Source organism: Daldinia loculata (assembly GCF_022478755.1).
Source record: "Daldinia loculata strain CBS 113971 unplaced genomic scaffold F4817scaffold_17, whole genome shotgun sequence".
Classification (NCBI taxonomy): domain Eukaryota; kingdom Fungi; phylum Ascomycota; class Sordariomycetes; order Xylariales; family Hypoxylaceae; genus Daldinia; species Daldinia loculata.
Genome location: NW_026054871.1, coordinates 266,341 through 281,073, shown reverse-complemented (window position 1 = coordinate 281,073; position 14,733 = coordinate 266,341). Strand labels below are relative to the sequence as shown.

General features: G+C 47.9%; 6 protein-coding genes across 6 annotated transcripts; 4 read left to right on the top strand and 2 right to left on the bottom strand.

Annotated features, from left to right (window-relative positions):
- The first annotated feature begins 254 nt into the window (after positions 1 to 254).
- F4817DRAFT_66376 (uncharacterized protein) lies at positions 255 to 1,602 on the top strand. Its single transcript, XM_049307735.1, has one exon. The coding sequence runs from the start codon at positions 415 to 417 to the stop codon at positions 1,219 to 1,221; it is 807 nt and encodes a 268-aa protein (XP_049160218.1). The 5' UTR covers positions 255 to 414; the 3' UTR covers positions 1,222 to 1,602.
- A 109-nt stretch (positions 1,603 to 1,711) lies between these two features.
- F4817DRAFT_66366 (uncharacterized protein) lies at positions 1,712 to 3,542 on the top strand. Its single transcript, XM_049307734.1, has one exon. The coding sequence runs from the start codon at positions 2,175 to 2,177 to the stop codon at positions 3,156 to 3,158; it is 984 nt and encodes a 327-aa protein (XP_049160217.1). The 5' UTR covers positions 1,712 to 2,174; the 3' UTR covers positions 3,159 to 3,542.
- A 1,154-nt stretch (positions 3,543 to 4,696) lies between these two features.
- F4817DRAFT_364363 (uncharacterized protein) lies at positions 4,697 to 8,020 on the top strand (the record flags this gene model as incomplete). Its single annotated transcript, XM_049306744.1, has 4 exons — positions 4,697 to 5,355; positions 5,408 to 5,463; positions 5,526 to 6,381; positions 6,436 to 8,020. The coding sequence occupies 4 exons, from the start codon at positions 4,697 to 4,699 to the stop codon at positions 8,018 to 8,020; spliced, it is 3,156 nt and encodes a 1,051-aa protein (XP_049160216.1).
- On the bottom strand, positions 7,798 to 10,210 carry F4817DRAFT_334053 (Abscisic acid G-protein coupled receptor-domain-containing protein). Its single transcript, XM_049302847.1, has one exon. It carries the CDS (start codon positions 10,001 to 10,003, stop codon positions 8,357 to 8,359), a length of 1,647 nt encoding a protein of 548 aa, XP_049160215.1. The 5' UTR covers positions 10,004 to 10,210; the 3' UTR covers positions 7,798 to 8,356.
- Positions 10,211 to 11,859, top strand: F4817DRAFT_334052 (39S mitochondrial ribosomal protein L46-domain-containing protein). The gene is made up of 4 exons (XM_049302846.1): positions 10,211 to 10,392; positions 10,459 to 10,630; positions 10,704 to 11,392; positions 11,457 to 11,859. Exons 2-4 carry the CDS (start codon positions 10,582 to 10,584, stop codon positions 11,748 to 11,750), a joined length of 1,032 nt encoding a protein of 343 aa, XP_049160214.1. The 5' UTR covers positions 10,211 to 10,392; positions 10,459 to 10,581; the 3' UTR covers positions 11,751 to 11,859.
- A 327-nt stretch (positions 11,860 to 12,186) lies between these two features.
- F4817DRAFT_364360 (CAF1-domain-containing protein) lies at positions 12,187 to 14,347 on the bottom strand (the record flags this gene model as incomplete). The annotated part of the gene is made up of 6 exons (XM_049306743.1): positions 12,187 to 12,838; positions 12,897 to 13,343; positions 13,394 to 13,442; positions 13,516 to 13,683; positions 13,734 to 14,071; positions 14,128 to 14,347. The coding sequence occupies 6 exons, from the start codon at positions 14,345 to 14,347 to the stop codon at positions 12,372 to 12,374; spliced, it is 1,689 nt and encodes a 562-aa protein (XP_049160213.1). The 3' UTR covers positions 12,187 to 12,371.
- Between the last annotated feature and the right edge of the window lie 386 nt (positions 14,348 to 14,733).

The following is a 14,733-nucleotide window of genomic DNA, read 5'->3' as shown; positions in this document are numbered from 1 at the left end:
CTGCATTGGTGGCTTAATATTTTGTTGGAACCGCCTTCAAATTTCCGTTTGTTGTCTTTTGCATATAATTGGCGTCGAGTGGCTGCTCCCATCATTCTGCACGCCTATCCGCCTTGTGGCCTATTGCCCGACCCTCTCACAGATCTGCGTCTCGCGCCGTACTGAAAAGGTCTTCCGTCATTTGTAGCCTCCTGATACAACTCGCGTTTCGGCGTGTCTGCTTGTTCGCTCTAGCCAGATCCGACTGTGCCGACCTCACGTTGTTTGGCTAAAACGTCAGGCCACCTTATATGCTATCAAGCTATACTCTCGGAGAATAACCGATTTCCTCAATTTTCTTTGGTTCTGTCACTTTGGTTGATAGCGCTCTGCTGCGAAGACACCGGAGTATCGCGAAAGGACCCTTCTCCGAAGATGGTGCATCATCGGCAACGGTCGCGATGGGTCTTAGATCTCACGGCGGTGCTGGCTATGGTCTCGACCTCATCGGCTGTCAACCTATCCCAGTTCCAGCTCATTATATCGAACAGCATACCGAAAAGCTGTATTCGTGCCTATCAGACGGAAATAGAGGGCTGCAATATTAAGGACTTCACAGGTGGAAAACAATGTTCGGCGAGTTGCGTGAAGGGAGTCCAGGAGGTGCAGGATCTTATACGAGAAGCTTGCGGAGATCTTAATATCAGTCACAAGTCATTGCTCGGGATCGTATTGTCGGGTGATTTAGTAGATACCCTCTGCCCTGGTCAGGATCCGACGACGGTCATTACGACTGTACATCCATCATCGACCAAGGGGGAATTCTCAACAATTGTCACGGCGCCGACAAGTTTCCCGACGGACACGAGTCGCACTACCAAAAAGACGTCATCCACGACGTCAAGTAAAAGTACTAGTACCAGTACCAGTACCAGTACCAGTACCAGCGACCAATCCACAACAACTCAATCTACAACGGATCAAGAAACATCATCACCAACGGCCACGGCTAACGACTTGCCTACCGATACTACATCAGCACAGAACACGGCACAGCCTACTGCGCCGAGTGAGTCGACACAATCAACGTCGTCTGACGATGGTGCGCCAACACCCTTTCTCGGCGGTACGCCATTCGATCCTTTACCTGCAGAACAAGGCTTGGGCACAATTCTCTCACCGGGATATGGCAAGGAAGCCTTGGTAGTTGCGATATGTGCTGCTATGTTATTGTTACGGTAGCGGTTCAACTTAAAGCCTTAGAATGTATATCCGAGCATGTAAGAATATTTGTAATGTTTAAAGGGGATGGGAGCGATAGGACAAATGATACCAATCACGGGGTGCTGGGGACGGGGTACTGGTGATAGCGATACCATGAGCCATTATGACTTCGGGGTAAAGTGTCAAAGAGGCGGCATGGGTGATCTGCGACTGGGATCAGTCTACTGGAATGGAGGGTATTTCGAAATTCGACGTTGAAGTTTTGTTATGGGAGATGTCACTACTGAGTGGCTTATAAGATTAAGCTTGGTGACTTTTGTATACTAGAAATTTAGGACCAGAAGGCTAGAGATGAGAACAAGATGATATTTAAGCAGTCACTTGACGCTTTACTATTCATACGGTTTGCACCTATGAGTACCTAATGACATTACCTAATGAGTTGCCTGTACAAGTTGCATTCCTGTACAAGTTGCATTGCATAATGATGTCGGTAAAATGAGGGCGGTGGAATTCTGCCAATCTGGCTAAACCTCGATTGGCTAGGGGCATTGGTTAGCAATTGGCTAACCTAGGCGCATGTTAGCTTTAGAACTTCCCTGAACCGGAGTGCCGAGGTAAGGAGAGAAGGTGCGAACTACGCTTTTAAATAATAACCACCGGCGCCGGCGTCTCGTAACCCACTACAGCACTGCAGCACCTACTGTCGTACTACAGAGATATAGTCGCTCTGTCCTTTGTTCGTTATTGCGTTTCTTGCTTTAGGTACCTAACCTACCATTCATTTCGTTGTCGTCTTTTAAAGGTACCTCACTAGTCATTGTTATTGAACCTCAACGTCAGGTCCTACGTTAAACGTACACATTATATATAACGTATTAGGTTAGGTAGTTATCGTCAATTTACTTGCGGTAACACTTTTATCGATACATGGTCCAACCAGCCAAGAAGTTCGCCTAAACACAGCAACCATGAGCACCACCGAAATCACCACATCCGCGACCGCGGACCTGCCCTCGGGCGATCCCGTACCATCCGCCATTCCTCTACCCGTAGCAAAGCCCAAGCCCTTCCCAATTAAAGAAGTCATCACAGCGGCGCCCTCGAACATCGATGCTTTTCTGGCCCATCTCCAGCGGTGCTTGCAGACGCCCTCGGGCATTGACACCACGCTGCTGTTCCTATGCTACTCCTCGCGCTTCTCCGCCTCCATCCTCGAACACCTGAGCCGCCCCGCCATCCAGCGCAGCGCCCAGCAACTCCTCGCCCTCGCAGCTAGCCTGCCCCCCTCCGCCACCCTAGTATTCACCGCCAAAGCGTTACCTGGCCGCGGGGCAGCCCTCGCTCTGATTTTCGCCAAGCGGTTGCGCGCTCTCAGCGCCATGGTGACCGACGCTCGGACCTTCCTTCGGCTGTGGGGGTTGCTGAATATGTATTTCTGGCTCCGTCGCCTCGTGGCTAAGAAGACGCAGGGAGACGTGGAGAAGGAGGCCGAGAAAAAGACGGATAAGCTCGAGACGGCTATCTCCTGGTTCCAGCTGTCTACGTGCATTATCTTCCAAGCTCTCGAGAACGGCGCATACCTCTCCTCTAAAGGCGTCCTGGGCTGGACCCCCGCTACTCAACGCCGTGCTTCGCTCTGGAGCGCGCGGTTCTGGGCTGCGTTCGTGGGCGCCGAGGTCGGGCGTCTGCTGTATGAGAACCGTAAGCGCGGGCAGCGGACTCGCGCCGAGAAGTTCGCTGACGGGAAGACGGCGTCAGATGTCCAGGCCGAGGAGACCGAGTGGGCTGCTACCTGGCGCAAGACCCTCCTTCGCAACCTCGCTTGGGCCCCGCTTACACTCCACTGGAGCTCCGAGACAGGACTTCTGAGCGAGACGGCGGTGGGGGCCCTGGCTTGTGTGCCGGGGGTTATACAGATGAGAGATTTGTGGAGGAGGACTGCTGCTGAGTAGACACATTTTTACTCGCATGGGAAGATGCTAGTCGTTTTATATAGGGCGTGATCTGTCCAGATTCGTTTGGGTGGCAGTGTAGGTTACGGAAGGGCAATATTGCCGTTGCTACTTTCTCTTTATTTTTGTTGCGTGGGGAGATAGCTTATGGGGGTATGACGACGGAGACGTTGCGATGAAAAAAAAAGCAAGGGCAATGAATGACTTGAGCGTGTATTGGGATTTAATGGGCTTTTCGTCTGCTCTCAATGTCGATTGATCTATGAAGATGTTATAGCGTGCGTAGATCCGAATACATATAATACAAGAAAATAGAATCTAAACCTGCATTTTACTCCAGTTGTTCTGGCTAAGATCTCGGGATATTAATAACCTTTATCGAATACTATAACAGGTACCTACCTAGGTAGTAAAATAAGCATTTATTGCTTCGTTAAATATATAGTTAGGTACTTTATATATTAACTACATGTATGTAAACTTAACAATTCTCTTTTCCAACAAATCGCCCCTTTTATGCCAATATGATAAGCTCATTTTTACCCCTATCCGTAAAGCTTGATATTTTAGTTTCTGCTAGCATAAGGTACCTAAGGTAGTAATAGCGCTTCGAGTTCAAGATAAGTTTCTAGTAACGGGTAGCTATGGGTTACCTATTTTATTAGTTAATTCCTAGATGAAGAAACGTAGGTGCATAAATTATAGACTTTGTTTAGGGTAAGGTGAACATCGACCAGTATATACCTTAGTAAGAAAGAAGACTAAGTGTATCGTTTAATAGCAGTGTCTTCTTCGTAAGACTACTTCATGTATTAACTAGTTACAGGAAACGATAAAACTACTATATGTGCAAATATATTATTATTTATCATAATTATATTATAACTATATTATGTTAAACTGATATTAAGTATTAGGTAGTTAATTGTTTGATGGTATTAATATAGTTTGCAAGCTTTAGGGGGGATTGGATAGCATAGACGGGTCAATGGTTTGACCCTATTGCTATTTGAGGTCATAAAGGGGTGATACCCTTTGCCCTCCTGATAATCTCCATAGTTGATTGATATAGAAATCAAAGCAGCTACCTGGGTATTCATCAGGTGTGCTTAAGAACCAAGGTAACGATTAGAATACTAAGCGTTAGTGTATTCTGGTCCGAGAAGCAATCAATATCAGTATCCTGTAACAACTTCATGTTGTATGTATGTTCGCCCTGATGAGTTCGGGATTTGCTGCCGTTAGGTAGGTAAACCGCCTTCCTATAGACATTTGATAGCACGGTTGTCTGTGCTTCCGCGATTGTGTTCAAATACGCAATCTGTTGTTAGGTAGTGACTAATAAAGCAGCTTTCACTTCCTTTCGTTTCCAAGCCATTTGTTTCCCTAGCAGTGCTTAGCAGCACGCTCGCATCGTGTCTCAGGGCCATATATTCCTGGCCCGTGGTCAATTAGGCCGCGATATCGCTTTCACCCGTTCATCATTACCATCACAGCCACCTCTTGTCTTAGCCCTTGATAGAACATCAACCGGCAATATGGCTGATTCCATAGTATCCATTCCTGATGTTATCAGGCTGACTGCTAAGGTCGCTAAAAGCTTTGTGGAGTACGGGAGACAGGTCAAGGACGCCCCCAGGCTAATTATGAATATCCACTTAGAGGTCAATGCTCTAAAGACTATCCTAGAGACTCTTTACATGACTCTAGGTGATAATGAGGCGTCTACCCAGAAGGCAGGACTTTCAGATTCCCTAGACCAGTGCAAGAGATTATTGAACGAGCTTCAGTTGTTGGTGTCACCGGAAGTAGAAACGGAGTCTGACGACGAAGAACTCCCCAACAAGAAGACACCACGGAACACGCAGAGTCCTTTTCGTAGATTTGGACATGGAAGAACAACACCCACACCATCTCGCCACCAGCGTAATGACAACTCTGGCGTAGACCATCTGCAGTCTTTGCTGCAGGCCCAGATCAGTCACGAGTACCATATCGCACAGCACGAGCTGCATACTTCCAACATGAACCAAAACGTCCCTAAAACACCAACACGGTCGCCTCGTAGGCGCCCGATAGTGGATCTTTCGACGCGGTTCAAATGGCCGCTGTTCCAAAAGGGCAAAGCAGAGGAATTGCTAAAACAGCTTGAGAGGCAGAAAACCCAGCTAAGTTTGGCGGTGCAGACCGATAATGCGTGAGTCAAAGCTGTGCTAATTTGTAGCGTGTTAACTGACTTCTTCTGACAGCATGAACCTCAACTCTATCGCCCATTCCATAAAGGATATTGAGGCTAATCTGAACGGTAAGGTAACCCCCCAAGTTATTCCAAAATGTGCGCGCCGGCTAAGATTGGAGGACGAATAGATAACGAAAAGAGGGCAATCTTGGCTTGGTTATGCCCCAGAATTGACATGCATGAGTTCCATCGTGAACAACACGACAAGCAGGAAGACGAGACATGCGAATGGATAACCACCTCTCGCGGCTGGAAGCAATGGCTCAACGGAGGCTCATATGAGCCCAACGGCTACCGTCGTTTCATATGGATCTACGGCATCCCCGGCGCTGGAAAGACGGTTTTGGCCTCGTTTCTCATCGATAGCATTGCGGTCCACTGTCGAGCGACGGGATATTCATACTACTATTGTCACAATGAACGAAACCAGGATGAGACAATCCACTTCCTACGTTGGATAGTAGGAGATTTGAGCCGACAGATTGATCGCTTTATCCCTAAGGAATTAGATAAGCTCAGCCAATCCCAAGGTTTCACTATCGAAGGCCTTATGAACTGCTTCGCAGCCATTTCTAGAAAGTTCAAGAGCGAAGGCCGCCGGGTGTACCTAGTGGTCGATGCCGTGGACGAAAGCAAAAAACCGCGGAAGAGGTTGCTCGACGTGCTGATCGCAATGGGCACGGACATAACTTATGAGAACGTCTCAATATTGATGACGAGCCGTGAAGAGGAAGATATTGGAGGTGCGATGGCTCAGGCTGCGAGCAGCGCACAGCGTTCGCTTCCAAGCACGTTCCGTGATTCAGATATCTTGAACAGTGCCTTTATGCCTTATACGTCTATCACCATGTCGAATAGCGATGTTATGCGAGCGATCCAGAAGTACGTTGAGAAACAGTTTGAACGAAACGCTAAGTTCAGAATGTGGCCGCTAGATTTTAGGGCACAGATAGAGAAAAAGCTGGCGAGAAATGCTAGAGGAATGTGAGTACCCCTGAAGGCCATATTTTCAAGAGAGTCCAGTTGACCCTTTCCTAGGTTCCGATGGGTTGCATGCCAAATCGATATTCTCGAACGTATCTATATGGACACAGACAAGGTGTCTAAAGCACTGGATGATTTGCCGGAAACGCTGTTTGACACGTACGAGAGAATACTCCAAAGCATAGTATCAGAACAACACGCATTCGCTCGCACGGCTCTGGCGTTAATATGCAGCAACACCTTCAAAGTCAAGAGCGCCGACGTATTAGTGCAGGCATCGCTCCATAATGTTCGACATGGCGCAATGCACATGTATGATGTCGAGACATTAAAAGATATTCTCGGCTGTCTGATCAAGGTAACCAATTTGAGGAAAAGGCCTCAGTCCAAGTTCAAACGCGAAGATGATAATTCTCCCCTTCAGAAAGTTGCCGTCGCTCATTATACCGTCAGGGAGTTCCTCTTTGCGAAATCAAAAACAGATGGGGGACCAAGACCGGCCGGCGAATTTGCTCTGTCAGATATGAGTATCCGCGTACTAGAGACACAAGTCGTGTTTAATGGTTTGCTGCAATGGGGGAGAAATCGTCCTTTAAACATGAAATTTCCCACTCGCTATGAGGAACACTGTCTGGAAATGAGTGAATGGGCCATGCGAGGAGCCCGGCAAAACTTGCTCATCAAGAATCATGGTGTATGGGAATCAGTAGTGCAGTGCTTGATCCCTGGCAGACCACACATCAAAGCCATTACAAATTCAAATCTCCGTAAACACTTTCCACGGTGGGCAAAGCTGAGTGCACTCGACGAGCTGTCACCGGGACAACAGCCTCAGGCAGCTCCTAATAGGCGGTTCCGACAAGAGACGGGTATTTTGGCAAGCCTCATCTTGCTCAATTGGCCGGAATTTGCGCAAAAATACATCAAGGACACCAATTTCCAGGTTTTATCACCCGAAGCAAAGCATGCCGTCTGGACGAATAAATTCACCATCAACCCGCCGGATAATATGGATATTCCACGCACGTTTGAAAAGGGGAAGCCGATCACACTTCTCCAACTGTGTGTATCGTGGAAACGTCCGGAATTCTTAGAGCTCTTCATTGATGCCGGAGCGAATTTTACTCATGAACCCGATATCATATTTATGGCTCTTGAAAATCCCTGGGGTCTCGATGAAATCGAAAGTGATGGATCTATTACCAGCCAGCTCTTAAAGATGCTCCTCGAAGCAGGCGCAGATCCTAACCCACCCGGCTATTTATATACGCCTCTTCAATTTGCGGTACACCACCTCGAAGAAAGCTGGGTCCAAAGTCTGCTTATTGAGGCCCGCGATGCCAATTTAATCGGGGACCCCAAGGGAAAGGATCCATATGGACTTAAGGACAGAGATCCTAAGGACAGAGATCCTAAGGACAGAGATCCTAAGGACAGAGACCCTAAGGACAGAGATCCTTGGTACAGCTTACATCCTCTTGAGATCTGTCGTAAAACGCTGCCAGGACCAGACAACGATGGATCAGAGGGCCTAAATAGCAAGGCCAAGAAGCGGATAGAACAGCTATTAATTCAGTATGGAGCAGAAATCGAGCCCGACGTGATCGATGTCTCGTCAGATAGTCCAGATGAAGTGTAGTACCAAAGTAGCCGTCGTGCACTCAAAATCAGTTTCCCTTCTACGACGGATAACAAATTTTGGATAGGCTGAATAAGCTTGGTATAAGCTAAGATAGGTGAATAGTGAGGTAGGAAGTGGTCTAGACGATGTAGATAGTGCAAGGAGAATATATGATTTATATCTCTACCATTGAACTGCGCCTGCTCTTTCCCAGCGAAGTGTACGCTCGTGTTGAATAAAGTTTAGAGAGAGGATATTGTTGAAAGCAGCTATCACTTGTCTGGCGCAGTGGCATAGTCGACCACAAGTGGGTGCTGAAAAGAATATGTGAATTAATAAAGGTGCGTGATATCATTATGATTGTTTCTGGCCCATCTCTTCCATGCCGATATCATCCCATTCCTCACTCCATTCGCCAATCTTTCCACCTAGCCAGATTCCTCCGGCTGTTACTACGCTTGCTAGAAGGAACCAGCCCTCAAACCATCTATCCACGAAACCCGGCTCCAAGGCACTTTCAAGCGCGTCACCGACGGCGCTGCCTACCTCTTTGGGAAGATTACTTCGCAAGAGTAGAGCGGCAGAGATCACGTATATAGCGCTAATCTGCCCAATCAACAGAGCTAGATTGGCTTGGGCCTGGTATAAGAGTCCAGGAGTCCACTTGGCGAAGAGATGGAATGTTTGGAGCGCACTGTTGGCGCTCGCGGCGAGGATGACGCCGGATAGTAAGAATGATATCTGTCTAGCCCAAGCAATCTGGTCAAGCTTCGGGTCCCAATGTTTCGCTAAGAGGCCCAGGAATCGATTAATGGGATCTGAGGAAGAAAACGAGGCAGTGGGATAATACAGCCGCCGTAGAGTAGTCAGGGTAGTCGCTATGATACGATAAACGCAGTATACGCTGAATACATAAGTAGGTATCGAAAGTAATTTCCCCGAGAAAGTTGCAGCACGAGCCGAATTGGCCTGTCGAGAGCGAAGCATAGAGAGAGAGGACGATAGATTTGCTTCCATAGCTTCCAAACCCGCGATCTCGAGACGTAGTGTGCGGATCTCTGCTGCATCACCGCCCCCACGGATGGAACCGATGACCTTAGTGACGAACCCGCGCTTCTCAGCCGATGGGTTCTCAGCTGCCTTACGCAGTAGGCTCTGCAAGCGGTGTCGTTTAGTTATGAGCATCTCATTCGTAGCATCAAGACCCGCTTGTTTCCGGGAGACATCGGCGTCCGTCACGGGACGCCTTGCACGGCTGCCAAATGTGTGCCACGGTGAAGAGACCGAGGCGAATCCAGATAATAAAGCCATAAGTGAAATGCCGATGACTCCAATTCGCTCAAGACAGGCACGTGCTAGACTGCCTGAAAAGGCGGGCTCGGCCCGGGCCATCTCCATCTTAGCGCTCGGGCGCACTGCCTCACTTCCTACCGGTACGAGATTTCCTAACGACCAGAACGCGCATAGCCAGACACTAAACATAACAAATTGAAGTATCCAAGCAGCCCGAGGTATTCGACCTTTAGAAGTGCGTTGAAACGACCATCCCGATCCAGCTACAAGAGACTGAAGTTCGAGGAATGGTATGAGTACGACGAGGAGGAACAAGAGAGTGGGAACAGTGACTCGCAAAGCCAGCGCTCGGGCATAAGGGTTGATTAATTCAGAGATCTCGCATAAAATCAATTCGCCCAATACAACCGCTAACCCAACCGTCGTAGAAAAAGCGGCTTCAGCTATTCGCCTTCGCAGAGATTTAGAACCATGCTCGGCATGCGCTTGCTGGAGTGATGGGGGCGCATCGGAAGGGAGGAAATGGTCTTCGCCATCGCGAGAATTTTGGATACGGGCCAGATAGGGAAATATCTTTTGGGAGACCAGGATAGAGACGACCACAAAGGTGATTACGAAAGGTGCTAATGAAAATGTCATTGACGTCGCCGAGGGCGCGACAAGGCTCGGGGCCATACATGCATCGTCTGAGCAGCTGAAGAGTCCCATTGGAAATACTCTTGACGACAGTGATTACGAATGATTGTTCTGTGATAGCATTCTAGCTCATAGAACAAAGTATGGATTAATACTTATCGACGAGTAAGTAGTGCATTCGAGGTGGGTGTAGGCACGGATCGAGGATCGAGGATCGAGGAAGAGATAACATGATTAAACTTTCACAAATCGGAGTTGAAACTTGAACGACGAAGTTATAAGATCGATTGTTGGGATTCCCCCAGACAAATGACGACTACCCTTGAACCTAAGCCCCACCTTCCACCCAGCCACCACGCGGCTACTAGCCTAGGTACCTAAGGAATGGATCTCCGACGCATCCGTGCGCGTCCCGACTCCCGTGCAGTCTGTACTGTACGTTTTCAGCCATACCTATATAGGTACGTACTCGAGGGGCTCTCTAGAGTGTGGCTTGAAATAAGAGGCGCAAGTCTAAGTCAAACCAGACAGGGGTCCATGAAAAAAGTCGAATATCTCCAAGTAGTCGCGCGACCTGAAAATAATCGCCAGCAACTGCAGAACCTCTGCCATTGACGCTGGGAGAGGTACTGTAATCGCTGCCCCTGACTATGGCAGCTTCAAGTAGAGGTGGCAATGCTGCCGCCGCTTTATTACGAAGTAAGTTGGCTTCTGCGGATTCCGGAATCCCAAAAATCGCACATTTGTGTCGCTTAATACTAAAAACTACTAGAAGGACAATCCAGCATATGCGCCAGCTGCAGGAATGCTCAATTCCGATCGTACTCTGCCAACGCCGAGGCCGCCGCGGTAGCTGAAGCTCACCATCTTAAGCCGACGGAATCACAACCACATCCACCCTTCACAGCGTCCCGCAAAGCAGAATACCGCATAAAATCCGGCATCATCCTAACCCGGGCACCTCTACTAACCCGCGCCCTCACTCCCTTCGAGAACGCTTTCTACTTCTACCAGAAACGACTGAACGAGCGATTGGTGTTGCCTTTCCGGCACACTCTCTTCTTCAAGAAGGACACGGCGGCCGACCTCGATTGGCGAATCAAATTCGAAGAGCGGGGCCGGATAGCGGCGAAGGAGCTGGGCAGATACTACGCCAAGGGTCGCAACGCGTGGAACGACGAGTTGTTGGTGGGGAGCACATTGAGCAATGAGGAGAGGATACGAGAGATCTTGCTCAAGGATGCCGAAAACCGGGTAACTGAGGATGGCGAGGAAGCTGACCCGGATGAGGTCCTGCCTGTCGAACAACCGATGGACAGGATCACGGAGGCTGATAAGACGAATGACGTGAGGCGACTGGACCGCAAGCTGGACCGGACTCTCTACTTGCTTGTTCAGAGTAGCGATGGGAAATGGCAGTTCCCGTCAGAGGATGTGCCGACAGATGAGCATTTACACGAGGTTCGTCTCATATAAGCAACTGTGCATACTATAGCGAGTCTATTCATACTAACCATACCCACAGACCGCGGCAAGAGTCTTAACGTCTGCGGCGGGTGTCAACATGAACACCTGGTTAGTAGGCCGCGTGCCTGTTGCCCATCTAGTTACACAGCCCGAGTTCAACGAGGATACGTCCCTCAAGCAGAGAGGCGAGAAGGTATTCTTCCTGAAGGGGAGGATCATGGCCGGCCAGGCGGACCTGAAGGGCAATAAGTTGGGACTACAAGATTTCAACTGGCTCACAAAGGAGGAGTTACAAGAGAAGCTACCAGAGGAGTACTTCCACTCCGTAAGGAATATGATGGCGGATCGGTAGAACGGGTAGACATCACGATACGAAGCCTCTGTAGTCTACGACCGTCAATGTAAAGACAGTGTACTATATTATACCTTACGTAGAAATAAATCGTCCCCGTATATTGCTAGTACATACATACATGCTGACTTTTAACGTAACTCATTTCTCGTGCCCAGGTATTCAGTCAGCCTACTACGTTTATATCCAATCACAGCCAGATCGTCTGATCAACAGTAGCAAATCTCCTATCTTGTGGGAAAACTCAGGTTTATTCGCATATTCTCTATGGCAAGTCTCCTATGGCTATCTCGAAACTACCTAACTTACCATACTAGAATTGCGACTGAAATGACAAGATTCTGAATGAGTCATCTAGACATCTAGAATAATAGCTGCCTTGAGTACGTATAATCACTAGTTTCCGTAGCTTAGGTTTGTTGTCCCTTGCGTAACAGTGAAGTTGTTCCCACGTTTTCTGGATCCGCCCCATGACACAAACCAAGGCTCAAGTCAACGTCTTAGTACGCGAATATATCAGATTACTGGTACGGCAATTGGATCTAATGTATCGCCTGTTGCTCGTGTAAACAGATCGCTGTTGGCCGTCCTCACCTCGGCTTGTCAGAGGCAGTAGTATTCTTAAGGGACTGGTTCAAAAGAGACAAAGCCTGCCCCAGGGACAGAGCACTTGTTGCCATAGGCTCTCCAGAAGTCATGTGTCCAGAGGGGTATCATGTGTGTTTCCTCCTCCGAGTATGTTTCGCCCGATGTTGGCATAGGCTCTCTCTGTGTAGGTCCCTCCCCGACCGATGGCATTGCCTTGCTATGCCCAGGGGTTAATACTACCCAACTCGAAGCTGCCTCGTCGAGGATGTTCCATCTCTCTAAATTTCTCAACATTTGGTTGTCGTCTTGGTCGAGGAGATTGATGGCGCTTGTCTTGGGCCACGAAGTCATACTATATTCTGTCGGTTCCTTTTCGTCCTTTTTGTTTTGGTTGTCCTGCTTCTTCGGTGCGTAGAACTCTTTCTCGAACGGGACCAAGTGTTTCTTAGCTCTGAACAGAGTGTAGGTCTGTTTTAAGAATAGACTGGCGGCCATACAACCTAACGAAGTAAGTTACAATATTCTAGCAGTGTAAATAAATAAATAAAGGGGACTTACTATCAGATCCGGCATGATGAGGACCTGGCAAGTTGATGCCGGATTCTAAGCCGACTACAGGAATTGGATTTCGCGCGTAGAAATGGTGGATCTTTTCTAAAGCTCGATCCGGCTCCATCATATGTCTACCCCGTGCATACATGAATCTTGTGTCCGCGATTCGTGGGAAGAGTTTGTTTATCTCAATAAGGAAGTCGTCGACGTTGGCGGGTAGAGGCTCAAAGAACGTTCGATATATATAGGCAAGGTCCATGAATAAGTTATGGCCAACCAGGATCGGTCTATTTTTCTTCAGGCTGGCCTCGCATTTTTTAAAGTCGAATGTCTTGTTGAGTTCATTCCACGTTCTATGGCGTTCTGGGACATCGCTTTGGTGATAAACGTATTCCTGTTTCATTCTGTCGGCAAAGGATCCGCCTGACAATGCCTCGAATAATATTTGAAGTCCTATAAAAATTAGTGATTTAGAAAATCATGCGTCCTAGGGAAATACGAACCAGATAATCGATTAACCTCCGCCAGGTTCCATCTCTTTCGTGCCTCAGTCTACTCCAATATGACTTGTTAGTCGGATACTCGGAATAATACTACGTATAAGATTCCTTGGGGGATTACAGACCTTGGCTTTCGCAGCATCATCAATTATAGCAATGGAAGCGGTTCCCGATATCGCGTTTCTGGTTGCCGCATAGGAAGGATGCTCTTCACGGATGATTTGGTGTATCAAACGGATCTGTAATCCATTCAGCCTATCTCCATACGGGTTTTTTATGGTAGTTTCCGTGGCCTAACAAGTCATCAGCTTAACGAGTATTAATCCGGAGGGGAGCGTCGTACCGGTTGGAATCTTCCAGCAACAAAGTCCGCAATTTGCTTCTTAGTCCTCTTGTAAAATTCTTCAGTCTCGTAGTCCAGCGCTGAAGGGTCAAGATGTTCATTGTTGGGATCTCTCGACACACAGAACTGTTTTGCGAATCTCTGTTCCTCTCTATTGAGGTAATGAGCTCCAGTATCCAAAGCCTTGTTGAAGTTGAAATTATGCTGTTGTAGAAAATCGTACGCTCTCACCGAGACGCTAAATTTTCTATCAAGACGTCTAGAGAGATTATCAAAGAATGTAGATTTGGGAAACAAGGGAGAAACAGAGAAAGTGAATGTTCTCGTCATATATTTAGCTGGTCATACGAGTTAGTTATAACGCGGTCTCTTTTCTCAGTTGTTGTAGACTGACCTAATCCTTCGTCATAGCGAACGAAAGTGAGCCCGAGTTGTACTACTTGAAATTGTTCTGCCGCTTCTTTGATCTTGGCGTATGAGTCTTGGGCACTGTTATGACCATGAATAAGCGCGATACCGCTCATCTCAACGTCCACCGCTACAAAACGAGCATTCTGTGCCTCGTGTAGAATAGGGGGTAGCATCCAGAAAAAGTTACTCCTGTTGACCTCCATGGTGTTGATGGTTATATGTTGGACTAGTGTTGAAGGTGATGCGGTAGTAACTAGCTGTTGTATGTTGAATCAGAAAATTAAAGAGGTGGAAGGGAATCTATGTTTATGGTAGAACACGAAATGTTATATACTCCTAGTTATGAAGCTATGGCTGCAAGTGGGTTGCAACCTCAGATAGATGATATCCACGTCAGGTATCCTACCTCGTAAGAATTTTATACGTCTCCTGACCAAGAGACATGTTCTTAGGGAAGGTACTGATGGTTTGTGAGTTGGTACCTGGCAACGTCTCTTCGAACTAGAGTAACGGACGGCTAATCGTCACACGCAATCACTAAATATCTGTAAAAAGGTACCTAGGTAGGTACCTAAAATACGCACGGTTG